A 25463-nucleotide genomic window follows, 5' to 3' on the forward strand; every position below is an offset into this window, starting at 1 on the left:
ACGTCAAATAAATACATGCTTTCAATCTTCCGGTAGTGCTATTAATTATCCAATATTTGTTTGATAACCAAATTCATTTTCAATATTTAGGTTAATATCATTATATATCTGTATTTCTTTTCTTGGGAACTACGTAATCCTTTTTACTCAAAGAACTAAAACCTCTCCCTTTCCCGTTGGAGCTGGTCAGTCTTTTCACATGAGATACCAATTGATGCCATTTTTTTTTATAAGATCAGTGTTTTGCTATAGTGACATTGCATCAGAATCCAAAATTATCAAAAAAAGAAGAAGAAAAGATTATGATCCTCAGAACATAAAGTTGGAATTATTTTATTTAACTGTTATGGCTTTCCTAGCCTCAGTGGCAAACTACTAGTATTTTAGAGGCACCAGAGCTAGTAAGTGCCTAGCTATATCATCCAAATAATTTGCACCGCGTGCAAGCACCGAGGCATCATTATCATGGAAATGAGCAAAACGAACAGCTTTTTCTTAACGAAAGCTTTATGTCCAGTGCTTCACTCCTGTGTGAAGCACATGGCACAACTCTTTCATAGTTTTAATTTCTTCAATGAGAGCTTAAGCCAATGGCATAGAGCCAAATTAATTACAGAAGCACAATATTAATGCCTTTCATTTTCAAGGGCATGACCTGACAATGATGGTAGTTAAGATCAATGGCAAAGCCCTTCACAGATGATCTCAAGCTCATGAGCATGAGAGTGCCTTGAAACCAAGTGCATTGCTCCACATCAAGGTCAAAGTAGTTTGGCAGGCAATAATGCTTTTCCTTCTTATTGAAATGATTTTGATGGCAGCAGTACAACAGGAATTCATGGAACATTGATTAAGAACAAAACTCCCTAATTCTCTCTTCTTACTGATGTGAGAAGGTAGGATTGCTAGATTTTTTGGAGAGAGCTCTAAGCAAATATGAAACGCATTGATAAAATCTTGAAATGAAAGACAATACATGCAATATATTAAGAATCTCATAGAAAGTTCGGGCAAGTAATTAGATTTTTGCTGCTTCTGTCTAGTTCATTTTACATGGGATTATAAAACTGTGTCATGATGATATTCATATATAGTAAAATTCAATAATTTGAACAGATATAATCTTTTTCTTTCATAACTTTCCATAGCAGTACGTAATCCTGAATAATTTATCCCACCACTAAAAGTCTAAAAACCCTAACGCAACACAGTTCCCTTGGTATCTCTGCTATATAGTAATTGTACTAGGAATTGAGAATAAACAGATGCATTGTTTAATTTTCTTTATTCCAAGCGTAAACTTGTTATTAATTTTGTGTATTTTAAAAACAATAAAAACATTACACCCATATTTTCCAATTTTATAAATTTTGATTCAAACAGCAATTAGTTTATTTTAATAACTAATGGGCATGCGTTTCTATTTCCAAAGAACAATGAGCTTTTGTTGATGTATTTGAGCCTGGGAGCGTATGGATATCGTGGACCGTTTCTATTCCCAGCTCTATTTACAGCCCAGGGTGAAGCCAATAGTTTTCCAGTCATGGCAAGAAGGAAAGGAAAATGTGAAAGCATAAATACAATATTCAGTTCCTTCGACTTAAAATTATCCTTATGTAGGGGATGGATTGTTGAACAATAGCAGTTGCAATCTTCCTTTCGCAATTTTTAACTCCATTGGAGGGTTGCTTTGTTGCAATTTGGCAAGAGACAACCTCAGAACAATGCATTAAATTAGTTATTATAAGAATAACTTGGCGTGCATGGATTTTTTAGTATCCACAACAAGTCTTGGGACATTATAAAACTAGCAAATCCCTGTACATCATTTGTGTCTGATATCTATTTTCAATCATTGAATGGGAAACATCTAATGTATAGCAATATAGTTGGAAATAATTTCAACATTATTTTGTTGTCATGTCAATATAATGTAGTATCTCATCACAAATGGTTACTTCCTTCGAGTTCCTCGGTATTGCAGGCAAATGGCATGTATGATGATTGGCTTCAGTTTGGGTCTGATCAAGGCAGCAGCGACGAAGATGCCCTCTCGATATTTCTCCCAGAAGCTAATGGTGAAACTCCTAGAGTCTGGTATGATGAGGAAGATGAGGGAGTGGGAGCTGAAGGTGCAAAAGTTGATAGAGCACTCACATTGCTGCTGCTCAATATGCTGGTTCCAGGAATAGAACCTTCTGTTATAGCCTTTGGTGCCGGTGGGTTCTCAATCTCAGAAATTCCCTCCAGCATCTGCACCACTTTTCCCATCTTAGGCCTCTGAGATGGTTGGTCCTGGATGCACCAAAAGCTCACTTGAATTGCCCTTGTCACTTGCTGCATATCCACATCTTGGTCTGTAAGCCTTTGGTCCAAAATTGCAGTTACATTACTCTTCTCAAACTCTTCATAAGCCCAGGCAGAGAACTTTTTTCGGTCGGTTTCTGCTGAGACCTCAAAATTCCTTCTGCCACTCACTATCTCCAACAAAACCATCCCGTAACCGTAGATATCAGATTTGGAGGTGATTGGAAGGTTTGCAAGCCACTCAGGTGCCAAGTATCCTCTTGTCCCTCTAACACTTGTTAGTGTCCTATATCTGTGATCCCTGGGACTTATGAGCTTTGCAAGACCAAAATCAGAAACCTTGGCATTGTAGTTCTCATCCAAGAGAATGTTTTCTGGCTTTATGTCACAGTGGACAATGCAGTCTCGACATTCCTCGTGAAGATATGTGATTCCTCTTGCAGTTCCAAGGGCAATGTTAAACCTCTGCTCCCAATTCAACAATCTTCCTGGCTGCTCTTCTGTAGTGAAAAGGAAATTATCAAGAGACCCATTTTTCATGAACTCGTAAACCAGAAGCCTATGACGACCCTCAGAGCAAAAACCAATCAATCTGACCAAATTCAAATGGTGAGTGCTGCTAATAGTTGCAACCTCCATCCTGAACTGTTTCTCACCCTGTTCAATTCCCTCAAGTTGCTTCACTGCAACAACTGTCCTATTAGCTAGAACCCCTTTGTAAACAGCTCCAAACCCTCCTGCTCCAAGCTTCTCTTTAAACTGTTTTGTCGAACGCTGCAGCTCCTTATATGAGAACTGCACTGGAGCACCGGATGCATACTCCAGTAGGGCATACTGAGCTGACAAACTGCCAAACTTGGGACTGTTTCTACAACACCACCACCACAGACCACCTTCCACAGCAATCAAACCCAAAAGGGTAATCACAACAACAACAAGAACAACCCAGACACGCAAGTTTGAGCTTTTGCTCTTCTCCGCAATCTGCAAACCAGGTGGAGGGTTTGGTTGTGCTTGCCCACAAACTTTCACATAAGAAGTGCTGGGAAGCACTGGATTCTGATATCCACTAATAAAATCTGAATTTTTCAGGTAACACATGCCAGTTCCATCTGACAAAGACGTCGAAGCAATACAAGAACTTTGAGAAAGACAATTCAGCCTACAAGCTGATATCCCATTAGAGAAAACCTGAGATAATGTCTCAGGCTGATATGTCAAGAATTTCGCATTATCTAACACCAACATAGTAGCATTCCCCACGCAACTCTCGATCTCAACTTTTCTTTTACACCCTTGTCTACTGTCATTCACATCAACAGGCTCAAAATTCTCAGATGGACAGCCACAATTCGGACTCGAACTCGACTCGTTATACCTACAAATCCCCATATTCCCACAATAACCAAAAACCTCACATTGATCAGTCAAAGCAGACCATACCATAGTTATAGTTCCGGTACCTATAGCAGTGCTATACATCCTAAAGTTCCCATCTTTTCCTAACCTCAAAAACCTCAACCTTGTGCCCCCTTCATCATAATCATTACTAGATGCCACAGTATACGACCCACTTGGAAAAGCAACATCAAAAATTGTCAAAACCCCCGTTCGTTGCAACCCCAAAGTAGGTGAAGTCAAATTAACATCAAGAGAAGAGTTCAACCCTTGATTCCAATACAATATAAAATCATTCCATCTCAAAGTGAGATTTCCGTTACTAAGAAACCTAAAATGATAAGACTCAGATCTTAAAACTTGATTCACACTAAAATTCTGATTAGGTACTATCGTATCAGTTGGGTTATCAAATGAAGACCAAACAGTTGATGTTCCATTCTTTAACACTAAATTACCAAAATCATCAAGGGAAGCAGTGGTGACACCAAGTCTAGCAGTGTTAGAATCCCAAACAACGGCGCCAGACCCGTTGAGGAGGCGGAGGTTGCCAGATGGCAGGAATTGAAAGGACCCCTTTGAGTCAACTGTGGTGGTAGCATTACCTGCTGTCCAAATTGGGACACCACCGTTGTAGTTGATGGTTAAGGTGTAATAAGAAGAGGAGTCCACTTGGGAAAATCCTACGTAGAAAGTGTTGTTCGGTGACGACCATGTTTGGCCTGGGTTTGCAGCTGAAAGGGTGGTGCCTGGTTGGATTGTTGGTTGTGCTGTTGTGACAGTGAAGAAGAGAAACAGGGAAAAGAGAAGATTTTGAGGTTTCATTTTCTTGTGTTTATGTCTTTGTTTAATGTTCTGAAGATTTGATCATTTGATTGCCGGGTATATAGAGAGAGGGCCAAAAGGTTAAAGGAGAAGACTTTTGAATTTTGACTTTTGACTTTTAACTTTTAACTTATGACTTTGTTGGATCTGGCTAATTGGCATATCGTTGTCTGAAATTTTGATTGCTGAAAAGTTGCTCACTGGTTTATCTGGTCTCTTTCTTGTTTTGAAGCCGGCTGTGACCGACCGAGTCAGTTTGACTTTGAAGTGTGTGTTTTTATAACTTATTTTATAATTTAACATACTAAGCTAATTGGTTCTTGTTCTTTCAGAGATTATGTATTTAGTAAATATACGACCGTGAGTTATTTTTTATATTGTTTTTTTAAAATGTATTAAAATAATATTTTTATTTATTTATTAATATTATTATATTAAAATAATTTAAAAACATGAAAAAATTAATGAAAAAAAATTAATAAAATTTTTAAAAATATAATTAGACTGTAATATCAAATATTAATTTAATTTTTATATTTTTAATTTGGATTATAACCTTGTCATCTTGTAAATATTTTATTTTGAGAAAGGAAAAGAGAAATTAATAAAATGAAGAAATTTAATTTAGTAAAGAAGGTATTTAAAAAAAAAATGAATTGGAGATGATCGGGACTATGATACTACAAAAATTAACCAATTTACTTCAATAAACTAAGTTATAAGAAAATAAGTTATAATTAACGATTTTTATTTTAGATGATGGGTATAACTTAGAAGTACATGTTTGGAAGCTTCTAACGTGTGTGTGGGGTGGAGGACTGAGAGGTACATGTTTGGAATGGAAACTTCTGAGCTCTAGCGTGTGGACCCCGTGTTTCGAAAATGGACTTTCCAACTTCTAACGTGTGTCGTGGGTAATATTTTGAGAGTTACCATAAAAAATATATTAAAATATATTTTTTATTAAATAATATATTAAAATATATTTTTTATTTAAAAATATATTAAAATAATATTTTTTTATTTTTTAAAAATTATTTTTGATATTAATACATCAAAATGATCTAAAAACATAAAAAAAATTAATTTTATACAAATAAATAAATAAAAATTAAAAAAATATAATTTATATCACGTTACAAACATTGCAAATTACATATTTGAAAAATGAAAAATAGATTTTCCAACTTGTAAAACTTAGAAGTACATGTTTGGAAAATGAATTTTCCAACCCCTAATGGCACGGCGGAAAGGTTGGTCTTGTATTTCTAGATTATTTTGAAATAAAAATAAAATTTAAAAAATAAAAAATATATATTATTTTAATATATTTTTAAACAAAAAAATATTAAATACAAAATTAAATACGCTGAGTGCATTACTTTCGCATAACAACATGACACAAATACGTAATGGCCCTACTCACTCAAGAGCTTCTTGGCAATTATACCCTAAAATCATAAATAAATAAATAGGTCAGCTAAAGTAGTTTGAGATTATGGTTATAATTGTTTTTTAAAATATTTTTTATTTAAAAATATATTAAAATAATTTTTTTTTATTTTTAAAAAATTATTTTTGATATCAACCCATTAAAATAATTTCAAAATACTAAAAAAATATTAATTATATATAAAAAAATTAAATAAAAAATAAAAAAATATAATTTACATCACATTTCCAAACAGTGCTTAAAAAGATGGATTCTCCAACTTCTAACGTGTGTGGTGGGTAAAACTTAGAAGTACATGTTTGAAAAATGAATTTTCCAACCCGTACGGCGGGGAGTTCGTGATATATTTCTAGATTGTTTTGAAATAAAAATAAATTTTAAAAAATAAAAAAATATATTATTTTAATATAATTTTTAAATAAAAATATATTAAATACAAAATTAAATATGCTGAGTGCATTACTTTCGCATAACAACATGACACAACACGTAATGGTCCTACTCACTCAAGAGTGAGTAGGACCATTTTTAAAACATTTATTAAATTATTATTTTTTATTATTATTTTTTATTTTTTAAATTTATTTTTAATATTAAAACATTAAAATGATCTAAAAATATTAATTAAAAAAAATTAAATTTTTAAAAACATTTTTAAAATACAAAAACAAATAATCACTTAATCAAAGCAAACACAATTTTATAAATAGAGTTGCATCTTAATTGTTTCTCGAATATCTTGGACAACGTCATGCTTTAATACGTGGGTTGCTTCCATAACGCTCCGACATATTAAAACCACGACAGAGTATCCTAAACACAGAAATTGTCAAGGCAACATATTATCCTTAACACAGAATTTGTTAAAAGCAACAGAGTTCATTAAGCTTTTTCTTACTCCTGACTCTTTGCGGTCCCATTCTGCATCTTCTGTGTAGGCTCATCGTTTGAAATATTATTTCTATTAAGAAAATGCATGATCACAGAATATAGCACAGCTCCACCGATACCAGTACCCACAGTACAATTGAGCCAGTCAATGCTTTCCTGACAGGGGAAAGAGACAGATTAAATGATATTATTAACAAATAAATAAAGTAATAGACGAACAGTAGAAAGAAGACATGACCCCTTAAATCAAAAAAATAAAAAATATAGGTGGTGGGTCAGTGGTAAAAACTTGAGATTAAGAGATTTGCTCCCTCTGTGGTCTCAGGTTCGAGCCCTGTGGTTGCTCATATGATAGCCACTGGAGGCTTACATAGTCGTTAACTTCAGGGCCCGTGGGATTAATCGAGGTGCGCGTAAGCTGGCCCGGACACCCACATTAAACAAAAAAAAGATTGAGATTAAAAAATTTGTTTTCACTTTATTCTTACATTTGAGTTTTTTGATTGCTAATTCGATGGATATTAGAGATTTACAACTTCATTAATTTCAGGGCTTGTGAATTAATCGAGATGCGCATAAGCTAATCTGGATATTCATGCCAATAAAATAAAAAAATCTAATCTGGTAATATTACATAATAATAATAATAATAATACATCATAGAAAAAGGGAAATATTAAAATTGAAAAAAAAAACATCTTCAGGGTCTGTTTTGAAGATTCATGCAGAGTTAGAGAAAACAGGGAGAGGGCCGCCGGTTGACTTGAGAAGATGCCTCAGATTTAGCAGATGGATACAAAACTGTGTTAAAAAATATAAGTACTTAATTGAACTTTTTTAAGAGTCCACTCCTTCATTGACTCTCCACCGTCCTAGCCACAAAATGACTTCCATGTTGTCCTGTTTGAAAATATACCATGCTAATTGCTAGCTGAAGCTACTGGGATTTCACTACAAATTAATAGGTATGAATTTATGCTTAGCACAGTGCTTCTTGGGTTATTATGTTTTGTGTCTATGCTGTCTATAAATGATTTAGGAAATAAATGAATGATATATTGCTGAAAATACATGGGTCCTGAGTCTCCTAACACACTGCGACATAAACAATAGTGTGCGTCCGTTGTTCAGCAAGGACGCGTGCGCCAGTGTGTAAGCCACCCCATCACATTCAAGTTGCCTGTCCAGCGACTTATAGTGGCCAAAAATGGCATTCTTAGGTGTTTTTCAATTCGTCAATTGGCGGTGACTACCTGAATGGATGGTGTGTGTATTGTGCTGGTTCTGTGCCAATTGAATTCTAGTGCCTGAGTAAGTTTGCTAACTGACAACAAATTTGCTCGAAACTTTGAGACACGCAGAGAGCTCCATCGAGAATCAAATCTGATGTAAATTTGGTAGAACCAGTGAACACTATTTCAGCTTGGTCACTGTTAGGCAAGGTCACATAATCATGATGGGTGATCTCATTGTGTGTTGGTGATATGATCAGTCGCAGCCAAGGGCGTAGCAGGAATTTTTTTTATCCTGGGCTACGAACAAATAAACATAAATTGTTTTTCAATATCCATCATGAATAGACACTATGGTTTCAGGCCTTTTGTTTTTCATCACTTCATTAATGATGCATGGAAATTTTCGCATTATAAATCGAAGGATGAGCTAAGAAACCATACTCTATACCGATGAGAGTTAAGCAGGTGGTAAAAGATGTGGTAAGTGCGTGAAATATCATGAAGTTCGATTGAGTATTTATTTATTTATTTTTATTAACATGGATATCTGGGTCAGCTCACGTGTACCCCGACTAATCCCACGGGTCCTGAAGTTAACGACCATGTAAACCTTCAGTGGTCTTGAGGTTTGTGAGATTCGAACTAGTGATCTTTAGGGAACAAACTTAGAGCTTGACCAATTAGACTACACTCCTCATAGTTGATTGAGTATTTATTTGCTGCTATGAGATGGGGCTAAAGAGTAAAGAGCGTTTGGGAACGCGGTGCAAACCGCATTCCCCCAAAATTCATTTTTTTTTGCTAAAAATTAAATTTTTTGGTATGTTTTGGATCGTTTTGATGCGTTGATTTCAAAAATAATTTTTAAAAAATAAAAAAACATCATTTTAATATATTTCAGCACGAAAAAACACTTTAAAAAGCAACCGCAACCACACTTCCAAACATAATTTTTTTAATTTTATTTTTAAAAAAATTAAATTTTTTAGTGTTTTTCTATCAATCAAATACATATAAATTGGGATATATATAAAATGGGTTCTTTTCTCCGGAATAGAAAATCCTAGAGATTTATTCAACGAGTAAGAAGAGAAATTAATGGGATGCCAAAGGCTAAGAAGCCCAATGAAAAGGTACGAGGCTAATAAGGAATAATGCAGAGGGAATATTTACTTATATGGATTTGGAAAAAGATAAATAAAAAGGCTATACTTATAAGATGGGATATTACGTTTTTTTAAGATCTATTTTTCTACCTGGGCTACAGCCCACCTCAGTCTTCTATGCTCCGCCCATGGTCGCAGCACTGTCCACAATCCAACATGTTTCAGAGGGTAATGTCTGTTGTGCAAATTGACAGGAGTGTGCAATCAACTGTAAACGTGGCCTGTTCTGTGGCTGGTTCTTTTGGGTGGCTGTGGTGTGCTAGCTTGTGTATTGTATGCAGCTGATTTCTTTCCCTTCGCCTTCACATTCTTCCCATGCAATTTGTGACCACCTGGAAATCCATGCAAGTAGAAACGTTGATCAACTAAGTGACCATCGCAATGGCTGCATTTAAGGTGTTGCCTCAGAATTTCAGTGTCTCTTATGGTAGCCTGTCGTGACCGTTGAGAGTGGCTCAGCTGCATAGCATGGTACCCACTGCTTCTTTCACGACGAGAAGCAACATCAATCTGTTCTTCCTGTTGAAGCAACAAGGTGTGGACTTTTCGTGTGTATCAGGGAGAGGGACGTTCATCATCATAATCGATCCTCCGACAGCTGTGTATTTTGTTATTAATTAATGCACGAGCCTGTATTTTGAATAAATAAATAAAATTCTTCCTTTGTTACTCACAGAAATCTTGTTGTTGATCACGCACAGGGACTGTGATTGATGCATCCATGCCTATGCAATGCCTTTCAGTTTAAAAACCAACATTTACATTTACATTGAAAGCAAAAATAATTTTTTCATATCTATTTAGTTTAAGTTTAAGCAAAGTACAAGCAATTAAATTAGAAGATTTCGCATATATTTCATTTTTATTTTGTTTGCTTCCCAACATTCTTCACTATTTAATTTAGCGATTAACAATTTAAAATCTTATAAATGGGGTTTTGGAGAAAATTAAGTTTGTATTCTATACATGCATAAATAATAATAGCATGGTTAGATTTAATGTGTATTTTTACTAGAAGTACAGGAAATACTAGAGTCATGAAAAATTATTTAAGAATTTTTTTTAAACATCCACTATTCTAGCAACATTTCTTTGACATAAAATGATAATGTGGTGTGGTGTTTTGTTTTGAATATTCTGTTATTGGTGTTTACCTCTCACATAGTTTAATAGATGTGTAATGCTATTGCATCATCTCTAGTTTAATACTAGCTAGTTGGATCATGTTTCGTTGCGGGCTGGAAAAAAAATAACACGAAAAAAATGAATATATATGTGTTACCAACGCATTTTTTTAAATTGAAAAAGATAATTGTAAATAAAAAATATAATCCACACATTTATAGATTCAGATTTCTAACCTTGCAATACAATTGATGAACTCAGTTGTGTTTAATAACTTTTTTTTAACCAATTTTTATCTAATCAAATAATAATAAAAATAGACGCGCGTAGAAAAATGATCGAATAAATTTTTTTAAAAAAAATCATGCACATGGGGATGCATAAAAAAACACCTACTAATATTAGAAAAATATTGTTGTGATCTTATTCAAAAACCAAATAAAAGCAAATTCAATTTATCTATGTCAATTAATTCAAATTAAAATTGAATACATATAGTTGAGGTATCTCACACATATATATTTAATTAATATAAATTAAAAAAAATTAAGTTAAAAAAGGCTAGGTGCCTAGGCCTGCTGGCCTAACATGGCTGGCCCATCAAAGAAAAGAGGCAGCATGTCGCCCGTTTTTTTTTTTTAAAAGGTAGGCGACTAACAAAGCGAATCATTGTCTGTTGTCTAGTTTCCAACAACTAGAGAGGTGGTTGAAAAATCAGGTTAGAGTTTTTTTTTAACCCAAGACATCATTTTTCAACCAATTTTCAACTAATAACACAAAAAAAAATTCTTATAATGTCAATAAACCAATAAATTAATTCAAAACACCCTAAAATTCATCTAAAAACATAAAATTAAACCAAAAATAAAATATTCTCTTAAGTCCGATCTCCTTTTTTTGGTAATATAAAAAGGAAAAAAATACCTCAATATAACTCTTCTTGTCAGATAAAACTTGTTGATACTAAGAATAATCTTTTTCGTGGTCGCAATGTGATAATTTTTTCTATTTTTATGTGACTTTCTCTTTTCACTTTCAAATCAGAGATTGAAAATGAGTAAAATAAAGTTTTAAACCGTTCAAAAAATTATAGGGATTATCGTATAAAAAGATTAAAAAATAAGGGATGAAATGAACTTTTTTGCACAAATTCTAGTCTGGCCACGCTATTATTTGGCTGTGTTTGATACTTTAGTTCTTTTTTTCTTAATTGTTCCTTGCAACAACAAATTATAAGAAATTGATCATTAATTTGGTTTATAAGGGCAAAATTAAAAAAAAATTGAGGATGGAAAAATAGGAGTATTGTTTCAATTAGAGGTGATTATTTTCAGTTCAGTTCGGTTTTTATCAAAAAAAGTAACTAAACCGGTTTTAAAAAAAAAACGAAACCGAACCGAAACCGGTTCAAACCGACCAGTTTTGGTTCCGTTATTTTAGAACAAAAACCGGTTCAAACCGACCAGTTCTGGTTTGGCTTGGTTTTTTATGGTTTGGCTCTGTTTTTTTCTGGTTCGGCTCGGTTTTTTCGGTTTGGGTTCAGTTCGGTTATGTTTTTTCGGTTTCAGACTTATAAAACCGAAACCAAACCGAACCGAACCGGTCTTTTTCTTAAAAATTCTAATCGGTTTAATTGGTTTTTTTCATGATTTTATTTTTTAAATTATTATTTTTAAATTTTCTTTAGTTTTTTTACTCATCCTATATTAAATCCACGGTATTCAATGCTTGGGTTTACTGGAAAAAGAAGAAAATGTACAAAAAGGTATTGTATAGAATACATGTGAACTCATAAATAAGCTTCAACGGCGGAGAGATCATTTCAATTCTCTTTCCTTGGTTTATCTTTATCCACGTGAAAGGGAATTTATCCTAATTCTCCTTCACAACTTTTTAACGCCATGAATTTTCTCAAGGTTATAAACCAAAATCCCTTGGTTTTCACTTCTTCTTCCTCTTCTTCTTCTTTAACTTTGTGCGGAGCGAGCACGTCTAGATTTTCCAGACCAAAGTTGATTAAACATTGACTAAACAATGAAAAGAAGCCCATCTTCAAGCACAAAAGTCAAATCCAATGGAGAAAAAAACAGTTGAATGCCACTAGTGAACATGAACAAATAAATATACTGAGAAAAGGCAGTAACTTTAAAATCTTCTCAACATCAAGAAACCAGCAGACCACTCAGTCAAAAAAAGAAGAAAAAAAAATGAACCTCCTCCACTCTCTTCTCCTACTCCTTCCTCTCCTCCTCTTCATCACCACTAAGTCAACAGCAACCATACCACCAGGCTCCTCTCTTTATGCCTCTAACACAAGCCGAACCTGGTCATCTCCAAACAACACTTTCTTTCTGGGCTTTACTCAAGTGGGCACTTCCTACACTGTTTCCATCTCCTACGCTGCTGGAGTTGCCATCTGGACAACCGACAGTGTTGTCAGTGGCACTGCCTCTGCAGCTGTTGTTGACAGCGGTGGAGTATTCCAGTTCCTCCGCAACGGCAATCTCCGCCTCGTCAACGGTTCAGGTGCCACCGTGTGGACCTCCAACACTGCCAAACTTGGTGTCACTTCTGCTTCCCTTGATGACACGGGAAATCTAGTACTGGCAGCCAACACTTTTGCTGTATGGTCCAGTTTTGAAAACCCAACCGACACTCTTGTCCCTTCACAGAACTTAACAGTAAACCAAACTTTACGATCTGGGGTTCACTCTTTCCGTCTTCTAAGCAATGGAAATATTACTTTGACATGGAATGACAGTGTTGTGTACTGGAATCAAGGCTTGAGCTCTCTTTCAGCTTTGAACGTGACTTCTCCAACCTTGCGATTGCAGCCAAATGGGATCCTAACTCTTTCAGATGCTAGTTTGAGAAGATCAGAGAATGTTGCTTTTGGCAATGATTATGGAGAAGGGGCTGATGTAATGAGATTTTTGAGGTTTAGTGATGGGAATTTGAGAATGTATAGTGGTGGAACTACAACTATGACATGGGCTGTTTTAGCGGATCAGTGTCAGGTTTATGGATACTGTGGAAACATGGGGATCTGTAGTTATAACGAATCAAATTCGAGTCCGATCTGTAAATGCCCATCTCTGAATTTTGAGGCAGTAGATGTGAATGATAGGAGAAAGGGGTGTAAGAGAAAAGTGGAGGTTGAGGATTGTGTGGGGAATGTAACAATGCTGGAGTTGAAGCAGACCAAATTTTTTACTTTCCAGGCTCAGCAAATTGTTTCTATTGGGATAACAGCTTGTAGAGTGAATTGTTTATCAAGTACTTCTTGCTTTGCTTCCACTTCTTTCTCAGATACAAATGTATGGTGTTACTTGAAAAACTCACCTGATTTTGTTAGTGGATATCAGGGTCCAGTGCTTCTTAGTACATCTTATGTAAAGGTTTGTGGAACAGTACAGCCAAATCCTTCGCCTTTGCAGCAGAGTGGAGGGGACAAAAAGTGCTGGAAATTGCGGGTTTGGGTTGTCGGTTTTGTGGTTGTGGTCACTATTTTGGTTATGGCCGCTTTAGCGGGTTTATTTTGGTGGTTTTGTTGTAAAACTAGTCCCAAATTTGGAGGTGTGTGGGCTCAGTATACACTTCTTGAATATGCCTCTGGTGCTCCTGTTCAGTTTTCATATAAGGATCTGCATCGCTGGACAAAGAGGTTCAAGGATAAGCTTGGAGCAGGAGGATTTGGAGCTGTTTATAGAGGAGTTCTAGCTAACAGAACAGTGGTTGCAGTGAAGCAACTTGAGGGAATTGAACAAGGTGAGAAACAGTTTCGGATGGAAGTTGCAACTATAAGCAGTACTCACCATTTGAATTTGGTCAGATTGATTGGATTTTGCTCCGAAGGGCGTCACAGGCTTTTAGTATACGAGTTCATGAAAAATGGGTCCTTAGATCATTTCCTGTTTAGGACAGAAGATCAGTCAGAGAAATTGTTGAATTGGAAGAACAGGTTCAACATTGCTCTTGGGACTGCAAGAGGAATCACATATCTTCACGAGGAATGTCGAGATTGCATTGTTCATTGTGATATCAAGCCAGAAAACATTCTGTTGGATGAAAATTTCAATGCCAAGGTATCTGATTTTGGCCTTGCAAAGCTTATCAGCACGAAGGACCAAAGATACCGGTCCTTGACAAGCATTAGAGGCACTAGAGGGTATTTGGCACCAGAATGGCTAGCAAACCTCCCAATAACATCAAAATCTGATGTTTACAGTTACGGGATGGTTTTGCTGGAGATAGTGAGTGGGAGAAGGAACTTTGAGGTCTCAGCAGAAATCAATGAAAAGAAGTTCTCAGAGTGGGCTTATGGGGAGTTTGAGAAGGGTAATGTGGCGGCAATTGTTGACAAAAGACTTGCTGATCAGGGTGTGGACATGGAACAAGTGATGAGGGCTGTTCAGGTTAGCTTTTGGTGCTTTCAGGAGCATCCTTCTCAAAGGCCAACAATGGGAAAAGTAGTGCAGATGCTTGAGGGAATTATAGAGATTGCAATGCCACCAGCACCCAAGGCCTTGACAGAAGGGTCTAGTAGTGGAACAAGTACGAGTTTGAGCAGTAAAGATGGTGCTCACTCTACTTATGAAGCCTCGGCTCCACCTCCCTCTTCATCTTCATCATTTCAAACTGCAGGCATATCGCCTTTCATCTCAGAGAGGATTATGGAGAAGCAATCTTCATCATTTTTAGGATCATTTCAAACTAAATCTCGTTAGCATTCATGGTTTTTACTAGTCCAATTTTTGTTCAGCCAACTTGTAACTAAGCAAGCATTGAAATTTAAGAAATTGTATCTGTAGTTTGAGTTTAGACAACAAATCATATGTTTATATGATCTCATTGCTGCTATAAAAAGACGAAGATTGGAGCTCAGTGACGAGTTTGTCTTTCTAGGAAGAAAGAGCACACAGAATTCAATATTGCAGTAAATTCATCGAAGAGCTACTAGTTATAAACTCTCGTGTTGCTTCGATTATTAAAATCTTCAAGTATTTTTATCGAGTAAATTTTTACATTTTAGATCATAAATATAATCTATTTTTTCATATTCCTTATGCAAACTTGTTTACATGAAGAAAATAATTTAATAGTGAAAAGGGATTACTCTCTATATTGACAATTATTCATATAATAGAATAAAAAACAAAAATTGTACATAATGTTTTATATGTTATATTGTTAAATTATTTTGTTTTATTAACTAAAACTAAAAGACATTACCTCACAAAATACTATTAATTTTATTAGTGTTTTTTTTAAAAAAAATTTGTGTGGTGTATTTATTGTGCACCACGTCACAAAACACTATTAATTATATTAGTGTTTTTCTTTTCTTTTCTTTTTATTTTAAATCTATATTTTTCTTTTTATTTTATCCTTTAATATTTTGTTGATTGAAGATTAGGTTTCAAGATTTTTACGGTTTGTTTTCCGTGTGGTTATTTTAATTTCATGACTCGTGTTGCTAGTTTGGTAGATTAATACAGTTGATCAAGTTTTTTTATATATATTTTTTTCAAATTCACTCTCATTATTGGATTGATTAAGAATTAATTTTTATGATTTATTTCAGTTTGTTTTCTATAAATTTATTTCGATCTTATAATCTAAGTCAAGGGTTTGGCAAATTACCTGGATTGACTCTATTTTTTTATTGTCTTTTTTTAAAATTGTTTTTTTTTTGCTTTTTCTAATTTCATCTTTTAACAATTGATTGATTAAGAATTGAGATTCATAATTTGTTTTGATTTGCTTTTTATTAGGTTATTCTAGTCTCATGACCTGAGTCACGGGTTTCGCATGTTGACTCAAGTTTTTTTTTTATTTGCTTTCTATGAGGTTATCATAGTCTCATGACCCGAGTCATAGGTTTAGCATGTTAACTCATGTTGACTCAGGTTATTTTTTTTATCTTTTTAATTGATTTTTTTAATTTCATCCTTTAACTTTGGATTAATTTGGGACTGAACTTCATAATTTATTTTGATTTATTTTTTTATAGAGTTATCTTGGTCTCATGACTCAAGTCGTTGGTTTGACAGGTTAATTAGAGTAGTTTTTTTGTCCTTTATATTTTAATTGTTTTTTTTTAATTTCATCATTGATTGATTGAGAATTTACCTTCATAATTTGTTTTGATTTACTTTATATAAGATTATCATGGTCTTATGATTAATGTTATAAATTAGGAAGGTCAACCTGAGTTAATCTAATATATTGTTGTCTCAATATTAAAGAAAAAAAGATATCATCTTTAATTTTTTTGATTTAAACTATATTTTTACAAGTCATCTTTATTATTTTTGGACCCGCATAATTATTAGGTCGGTTGGGTCAACTTCACACCATTAATATTAATAATTTAATTCTTTCCAACCAAAATCTCAAACTCTTTGATTTATGGGCCATGTGTCAAGTAACCATAAATCTAACTCTACCATATTATAATACCGCATTTTAATTATACAGAGTTTATTTGTTTTTATGGTTAAAATTAAAGTTTGTGCATGAGATTTATATAAAAAAAAACTTGATATTTTTTATGCATAATTAGATTATATTCAACTTCAATCTCAACTACAAATACAAAAATAAATACATTAATGGTCATATTCAATCATTTTCAATCAATCAATCTTAAAATTATAATATTTACCTACAAGCTTCTCATCCTTTTTTTTTTATGTCAAGTATATAATTTTTTATTCTTTTTCTTTGTCTCATATACAATTTCTTAAAATGAATATAATTCACTTGGTTATAATATATGATTTCTTTATATAACAATATATTTAAATTATAACAATAAAATTGCAACATCTATTAAAAGAATTAAACATACAGGTCCATCTTTGAAAAAAAGAATATATGAGAAAAAAGTTTTTAATTAAATACTTTTAATCATAATTTCTTGACATAGATTTATTGTAAATCCTTTATTTCTAAATAAATAGAAAGCTTGTATAATAAACTTTAATTTAAGATATATATTGAATGTTTTTCACAAAGATATAAAACTAAAAATAAATCAAGAAACTCATCACTTATGCTAGATCCATCCGTATCAAGGTTCTTCAAGTTGCTAGTTTATGATAGTATATTAGATAATTCCTTGTTATTTTTTAATTAACCATTTTTTTCTTAATAAAATTATGAAATCAAATGACACAATAATATTTTCTTAAAAAATTAAGAATAATTAAAACTTAAAATTCAATATGCATTAAAAAGATAAAATATATTATATTTCTTAAAAAAATTATTACTTTTTGGTTTTATTTTTAGTATATAAATTTCTTAAATTCAATTTCAATCGATAAAAAAAATCGATACCAAGTTAAAAAAAACTTATAAGAATATTAAAATATTAGTTTAAATATTTTTATAGGTACAATATATGTTAATATTTTTGTTCAAATACAAATAATTAAAATGAATATGATAAAGCACAAATATGATTATAATAATGATAACTGATTATATATATAAATAATCAAATAACTAAAATTATATAATTCCCACAACATGGAGCATAAGACTAGTGTATGCAATAAATAACAATATAAAACCATCTAGTAGATGGCCTAGTGGTAAGAGTTTGGAATTAAGGTATTTGCTCCTCCTGTAATTTTAGGTTCAAGTCCTGTGGTTGCTAATATTAATGGCTAATGAAAGCTTACTTGGTCGTTAATTGCAGGACCCGTGGGGATTAGTCGAGGTACGCGTAAGCTGACCCGGACACTCCACGTGAATAAAAAAATAATAATAATAACAATATAAATATTTAAAATACTGACTTGAATGATAAGTGAGATCTACTGGGCATGTTATCTTGGATATTAAATTGATCGTAAATGAGATTATAAATAAATAAAATATATTTTTTTATCAATGCATCAAATTATTACAGAATCTTAAAAAAAAAAAAAAAAACCTATATATGAAAATCCCAGAATAAATTAACATTAAAAAGAAAGTTGCTGCAACAACTTTCCAACCTCATGGGGGACAACAAATTTCAGAAGGATACTTCTTTCCTTTTCACCCATCTCGAGAAGCAGATGTGCAATTTGGGAGAGATTTTCAAAAGCAAGGCATGTGATTAACCTAATCTCATTTTTTTATCTAATTAAATATTCATTTATTTTCTATCATATATTATTTTTTCAAAATGCATTTATATCACCTAAACATTGTTTATTACGAATAAAATGTAATCTATGGCCTATGGTGACATCAAATATTAGTTGGGGTTGGCAGAAAGGTTAGCTTATTTTGACATGTATTGGGATGCCATGTTGAGGACTCTTTTAAGCCACTCATGGTATGGAGACCTTAGCCATTTCAAGGAGCCAAAGGCTATCACCCAACCACCAACATTCATGCATATGTCCGAGATTGTAGTTGTGATTGTTTTTTAAAGTAATTTTTGTTAGTAAATATATAAAAATAATATTTTTTATTTTTTAAAATTATTTTTAACATCAACACATTAAAATAATTTAAAAACATTAAAAAATATTAATTTAAAACAAATAAAAAAGTTAAATTTTTTTTAAAATATTTTTAAAATACAAAAACAACCCTGCCGTGAATCCTGGAGGTAGCCACCTTCAAGTGCACCAATCACTAGTATTAGGGGTTGTTAAAAGCCTCCCTAATTGACTTGCTTATCCTGTGTTTGGAACGTAATTTGTGTGGGCCTCATGGAGTTTGAAAACGTGGATAGCTGTTAACCAAACAGCTTAAAACAATAGAACCGTAGGAAACGTGGATGCTCCCACGTAACCAAACAGGTTCTAAGTTCCAGATGACTGGCCCTTTAATTTGGAGGCAAGGCATCGAATGATAATCATTCTTATTTTAGAATTTTTGTTAAGGTCATTTGGTATACAAATTCGAATGAATGGTTTCTCTAAAAGTTAATCCGAGTTAATTTAAAATAATATTATTTTAATAATTAAATCAGGTTTTTATTAGTTTGGTTGATTTAAAAAAAAGTAGTTCCAATAAATAACTCCAAAAGAATACCAAGAAATACTTCAAAATCAACTAAAATTAAATACAATTAAAATACACAAATATTCATAGAGTGTATCGTGTTGTCATGGCTAGAGGTAATTTTTCTTAATTTAAACAGGAAGAAATTATTGTTTATTAAATATAACTTGGAAATCAAAAAATTAAAATACCAAGAAATTGTTCTAAAAGTTCTAATCCCAAAGATCTTAAGTTATTAGCTTCAGAAATCCAAAGCCGTAGATTAGTCTAATAGTTTTTGTAATTTAGGGTGTGTTTGGTATTGCGGTTGCTGTTGTGGTTGTGGTTTGAAAAAAGTTGTTTTAAAAAAAGTACTTTTAGTTGAGGTTGGTTTGAAAAAATAGGTGTTTGGTTAAAACTGTGGTTGAAATTGAGGTTGAAGAAAAAGTAGTTTAATGTGTTTGGTTAAAAAAATGCTTTTCAAATTGAGGTTATAAAATAATTAAAAATATTTTTAATTTAAATATTGTAGATTTAACTATTATTATTACATCATGAAATAAATAATATTGATATCAAAATTTATTTATTATTCCATTAAACTACATGTGTCATCACATACGAAATCTATCCAACAATGACTATATTTTTCATGGTTTCTTAAGCACGCAACAACAAAAATTGAATTTTTTTGTAACGTCATCAAGCGATATCCTTCTAATTTAATGAATAAAACACAATTAAAATAAAAATAAAAACTGAATTTTTTTTAACTGAGTCGGACCCGGCAAGAACATAATTGGAATTGCGATCAAAATTCACAAATGTTACGTTATCATGCGATATCCTTCTAATTTATATAGTATTATTAAATAATATTAAATACTAGTTTTTCAAGTAAAACTCAATTTTTTTAAAAAAAAATTATAATTTCATTACGTCCAAAATTTATTCGACAAGAACTACAGTTTTCATGATTTTTTGAGCGTGCAATAAAATTAGGTAATATATTATCAGGAATAAAATTGAGATTACAGTACGAGTAAATTTAATTCACCTTAAACTAATTTTTTTAAAAAACAAAAAAAAAATTAGAAGTTCATGTTCACGTGAACAGTGCGGGTGAAATAAATTAACCACACTAGTTTTTCAAAAAAAAAAAAATAATAACAACTGTTCACGTGAACAGTATGAAGCACTGTTCACGTGAACAGTGCAACAGTGGAGCATGGCTCCACTGTTCACTGAACAGTGGAGCCATGCTCCACTGTTAAGAGAAAATCACAACGAGAAGCAGCATTTTGCTGCTTCTCCAAACCTGTGGTGCAACAGTTAAAATTGGTGGGTCCCACCAACAAAAATCAATTTTTCCTCTGTTACCAAACACTCAAATATGTGGTTGCGGGTGAACCTCACCCGCAACCACATTACCAAACAGCATCTTAAGCTTAACTTGGTTCATTCAAAACCCTACAAGGAACCCTAAGTTATATATTAATTTAATCAGTTTAATCAAAGTAGTAGCTTAATTAGGTTATTAGCTACTGTGAATTTTGTTAAAATATTTTTATTTTAATATGATTAATATCAATGGAAGCATTGTTGAAGGAATCTCACATTGTGTTCATATATAAAACCTCAGCTACCACGAGCTAGGAGTTTGGATCATAAAATTCCATTAATTCTAGGAGCAAAGCAGATTAACATCAAACCTTTCAAGAGTTCTTCCAATTCTAGGAGCAAAGCCAATTCTAGGACTTTTACAACATTTAGCAACACTAGAAGGGATCTGAAAGGAAATCTCTATGGATTTTTTTGAAGGGCTTCCTAAATTAGAGGGCAAGGATACTATAATGGTAATTCTTGTTAGATTCACTAAATTTGGACACTTTATTGCCAAGTCTCGCCCTTTTACAGCTCAAGAAGTGGAGCAACTATTCATGGATCATCTTTACGAACTCCATGGACTTCCAGCTACTATTTTGAATGACAGGGACAAAGTTTTTATTAGCTTGTTTTGGAGGGAACTGCTCAAGAAAGTAGGAGTCGAGTTGTGTATGAGCTAATCATATCATCCACGATCACAAATCAAAAGGGTGAACCAATGTTTGGAGGTTTACTTAAGATACATGACTATGCATAATCCCAAAAGATGGTTGAAATGGTTGTCATTAGCTTAGTGGTGGTTTATACAAGTTTCAACACTGCCATTAAAATGACTCATTTTCAAGCTCTCTCTGGATTTCCACCTTCTAACATGGAAAACCACATTAATTTAAAAAAACATTGTTTAAAACACAATTACAAACAACTCTGAAAAAGATAGCAAGGCAAGGCAGCAGTAATGGGCTTTATTCAATGGTCTAACATGTTTGTGGAAGATGCCATCTAGCAGGATTTAAAAGAATTAAGCCAATAATTTCTAGAGTTTTGTTTATATACGGTTGTTTTTTAAAATATTTTTTACTTGAAAATATATTGAAATAATATTTTTTTTATTTTTAAATAATTTATTTTTAATATTAACGTATTAAAACAAATAAAAAAATTAATGATATATCAAGTTCAAGAACCATGGAAGGGGTAATCATGGAAAGGAAGGAAAATGTTGCAGCAGGGAAAAAGAACTCGCGACTAAAGTAATAGCACAGTAGATATGGATGACATGTTTTGCATGTTCAGTTATTAAAATTAACATAATGGATGAAAAACTCTACAGAATGGATGAACTCCATTTAGAGTAACCACTATTAGCTCTGCTGATGACTCCAAGACCTCTTCAATATTGTTGGGAATTTCAAAGCATAATGAAGGAGAAAGGCCTGACAATTTTACATGATTCAGCAGGGAGCGTTTGGCTCTGCTGTTCAACCTGCTTTTCGGCAAATTTCATTTTTTTTTTTTTTTTTCTAAAATTGAGTACGGTTTGTACCTTTTGGATCATTTTGATGTGCTGATATCAAAAATGATTTTTAAAAAATAAAAAAAATCATTGGCATGTATTTCGGCACGAAAAGCTATTTGAAAAGCAACCACTACCACACTCCCAAACACCCTCTTGCCTATTCCACGGTCAAAGACAGATCAAAGACTTTCACTGATCAAAAAGGTGGGAATACACGTACAAAGGAAACATCTCTCCAAGCCCGAAACTCAAATACACCACAGGTAGAAGTCCAGCAGTCACCTTCCCATTCAAGGCAAGAAGGAAAAGGAAAATGCAAGAGCATAATAATATCCAGTTTATTGGACCTTGATATAGCATTTACATGTGAGGATAGTAATTAGACCTTTCTTGAATGAACTGGTTTATATAGACATCTCCTAATGTATGATGGCAAAAGGTCATTTTTGATAAATCTATATACTGCAGTTAAAAATAATTTTTATAAGGTTCTATGTCTATCATAACATTGTATAGTATTTTGTCAAAAACATGTGCATACAAGTTCCTCAGTATTTTAGGCAAAAGGACCATGTGAAGATGAGCTTCAGTTTGAGTCTGAATGCAGCAGTGATGAAGTCCTCTCTATATTTCTTACTGAAGCTAAAGGTGAAATTCCTATAGTCTGATATGATGAGGAAGATGAAGGAGCGGGTGCTAAAACCTCAAAAGTCGAGAGAGTACTGACATTGCTACTCACACTTACATTACTTCCACCAAAAGAACCTCCTGTTATTGTCTTTGGAGCCGGTGGTCTCTCAATCTCAGAAATTCCTTCCAGCATCTGCACCACTTTCCCCATCGTTGGCCTTTGAGATGGTTGCTCCTGGATGCACCAAAAGCTCACTTGAATAGCCCTTGTCACTTGATCCAGATCCAAATCTTGGTGTGTAAGCCTTTGGTCCAAAATTGCATTAACATCACCCTTCTCAAACTCTTCGCAAGCCCAGACAGAGAACTTTTTACGGTTTGTCTCTGATGAGACTTCATAGTTCCTTCTGCCACTCACTATCTCCAACAAAACCATCCCATAACTGTAGATATCAGATTTGGAAGTTATTGGAAGATTTGCAATCCACTCTGGTGCCAAATATCCTCTTGTCCCTCTAACACTGACCAGTGTCCTATATCTGTGATCCTCAGGATTTATAAGCTTTGCAAGACCAAAGTCAGACACCTTGGCATTGTAGTTCTCATCCAAGAGAATGTTCTCTGGCTTGATGTCACAGTGAACAATGCAGTCTCGACATTCCTCATGAAGATATGTGATTCCTCTTGCAGTCCCAAGGGCAATGTTAAACCTCTGCTCCCAATTCAACAATCTTCCTGGCTGCTCTTCTGAAGTGAAAAGGAAATTATCAAGAGACCCGTTTTTCATGAAATCATAAACCAACAGCCTATGACGACCCTCAGAGCAAAAACCAATCAATCTGATCAAATTCAAATGGTGAGTGCTGCTAATAGTTGCAACCTCCATCCTGAACTGTTTCTCACCCTGCTCAATTCCCTCAAGTTGCTTAACTGCAACAACTGTTCTATTATCTAGAACCCCTTTGTAAACAGCTCCAAACCCTCCTGCTCCAAGCTTCTCTTTAAACTCTTTTGTCGAATGCTGCAGCTCCTTATATGAGAACTGCACTGGAGCACCAGATGCATACTCCAGTAGTGCATACTGAGCTGACAAACTGCCAAACTTGGGACTGTTTCTACAACACCACCACCACAGACCACCCTCCACAGCAATCAAACCCAAAAGGGTAATCACAACAACAACAAGAACAACCCAGACACGCAATCTCGAACTTTTGCTCTTCCCTGCAATCTGCACACCAGGTGGAGGGTTTGGTCGTGCTGGCCCACAAATTTTCACATATGAAGTACTGGGAAGCGCTGGATTCTGATATCCACTAATAAAACCTTGATTTTTCAGGTAACACAAGCCAGTTCCATCCGACAAAGATGTTGAAGCAATACAAGAACTTTGAGAAAGACAATTCAACCTACAAGCTGATATCCCCACGAAGAAAACCTGAGATACTGTCTCAGGCAGATAAGTCAAGAATTTCACATTATCTAACACCAACATGGTAGCACTCCCCACACAACTCTCAATCTCAACTTTTCTTTTACACCCTTGTCTACTATCATTCACATCAACAGGCTCAAAATTCTCAGATGGACAACCACAAGTCGGACTCAAACTCGAACTCAACTCATTATAACTACAAATCCCCATATTCCCACAATAACCAAAAATCTCACATTGATCAGTCAAAGCAGACCATACCATAGTTGCAGTTCCGCTACCTATATCAGTGCTATACATCCTAAAGTTCCCATCTTTTTCTAACCTCAGAAACCTCAACCTTGTGCTCCCTTCAGCATAATCATTACTATATGCCACAATATATGACCCACTTGTAAAAGCAACATCAAAAATTGTCAAAATCCCATTTGGTTGCAACCCCAAAGCAGGTGAAGTCAAATTAGCATCAGCAGAAGAGTTCAACCCTTTATTCCAATATACTATATTATCATTCCATCTCAAAGTGAGATTTCCAGTACTAAGAAACCTAAAAGAATAAGACCCAGATCTTAAAACTTGATTCACAGTAAAAGTCTGATTAGGCACTATCGTATCAGTTGGGTTATCGAATGAAGACCAAACAAAAAAAGTTCCATTCTTTAACACTAAATTACCAAAATCATCAAGTGAAGCAGTGGTGACACCAAGGCGAGCAGTGTTAGAGTCCCAAACGATGGCGCCAGAGCCGTTAAGGAGGCGGAGGTTGCCGGAGGACAGGAACTGAAAGGAACCCTTTGAGTCAACTGTGGTGGCGGCATTGCCTGCTGTCCAAATTGGGACACCACCATTGTAGTTGATGGTTAAGGTGTAAGAAGAAGAGAAGCCCACTTGGGAAAATCCAATGTAGAATGAGTTGTTTGGTGATGACCAGGTTTTGTTTGGGTTTGAAGCTGATAGAGTGGCGCCTAGTTGGATCGTTGTTTGTGATGTTGCTGTGGTGCAGAAGAAGAGAAGTAGATAGAAGGGGAGATTTTGAGTTTTCATTTTCTCTTCTTTTTTGCTTTGTTCTAGGTTTTGAAATTTATAAGTGGGATTTGTGCAA

General features: G+C 33.9%; 2 protein-coding genes across 2 annotated transcripts; one reads left to right on the forward strand and one right to left on the reverse strand.

Annotated features, from left to right (window-relative positions):
* Positions 1-1609: 1609 nt before the first annotated feature.
* Positions 1610-25463, reverse strand: LOC7467440 (G-type lectin S-receptor-like serine/threonine-protein kinase At1g34300). Its single transcript, XM_002325971.4, has 2 exons — positions 24067-25463; positions 1610-3200 (listed from the first exon to the last, which is right to left on the reverse strand). Exons 1-2 carry the CDS (start codon positions 25403-25405, stop codon positions 2026-2028), a joined length of 2514 nt encoding a protein of 837 aa, XP_002326007.2. The 5' UTR covers positions 25406-25463; the 3' UTR covers positions 1610-2025.
* Positions 12269-15284, forward strand: LOC7467441 (G-type lectin S-receptor-like serine/threonine-protein kinase At1g34300). Its single transcript, XM_002325528.4, has one exon. It carries the CDS (start codon positions 12608-12610, stop codon positions 15125-15127), a length of 2520 nt encoding a protein of 839 aa, XP_002325564.2. The 5' UTR covers positions 12269-12607; the 3' UTR covers positions 15128-15284.

Source organism: Populus trichocarpa, chromosome 19 (genome assembly GCF_000002775.5).
Source record: "Populus trichocarpa isolate Nisqually-1 chromosome 19, P.trichocarpa_v4.1, whole genome shotgun sequence".
In the NCBI taxonomy this organism is placed as follows: domain Eukaryota; kingdom Viridiplantae; phylum Streptophyta; class Magnoliopsida; order Malpighiales; family Salicaceae; genus Populus; species Populus trichocarpa.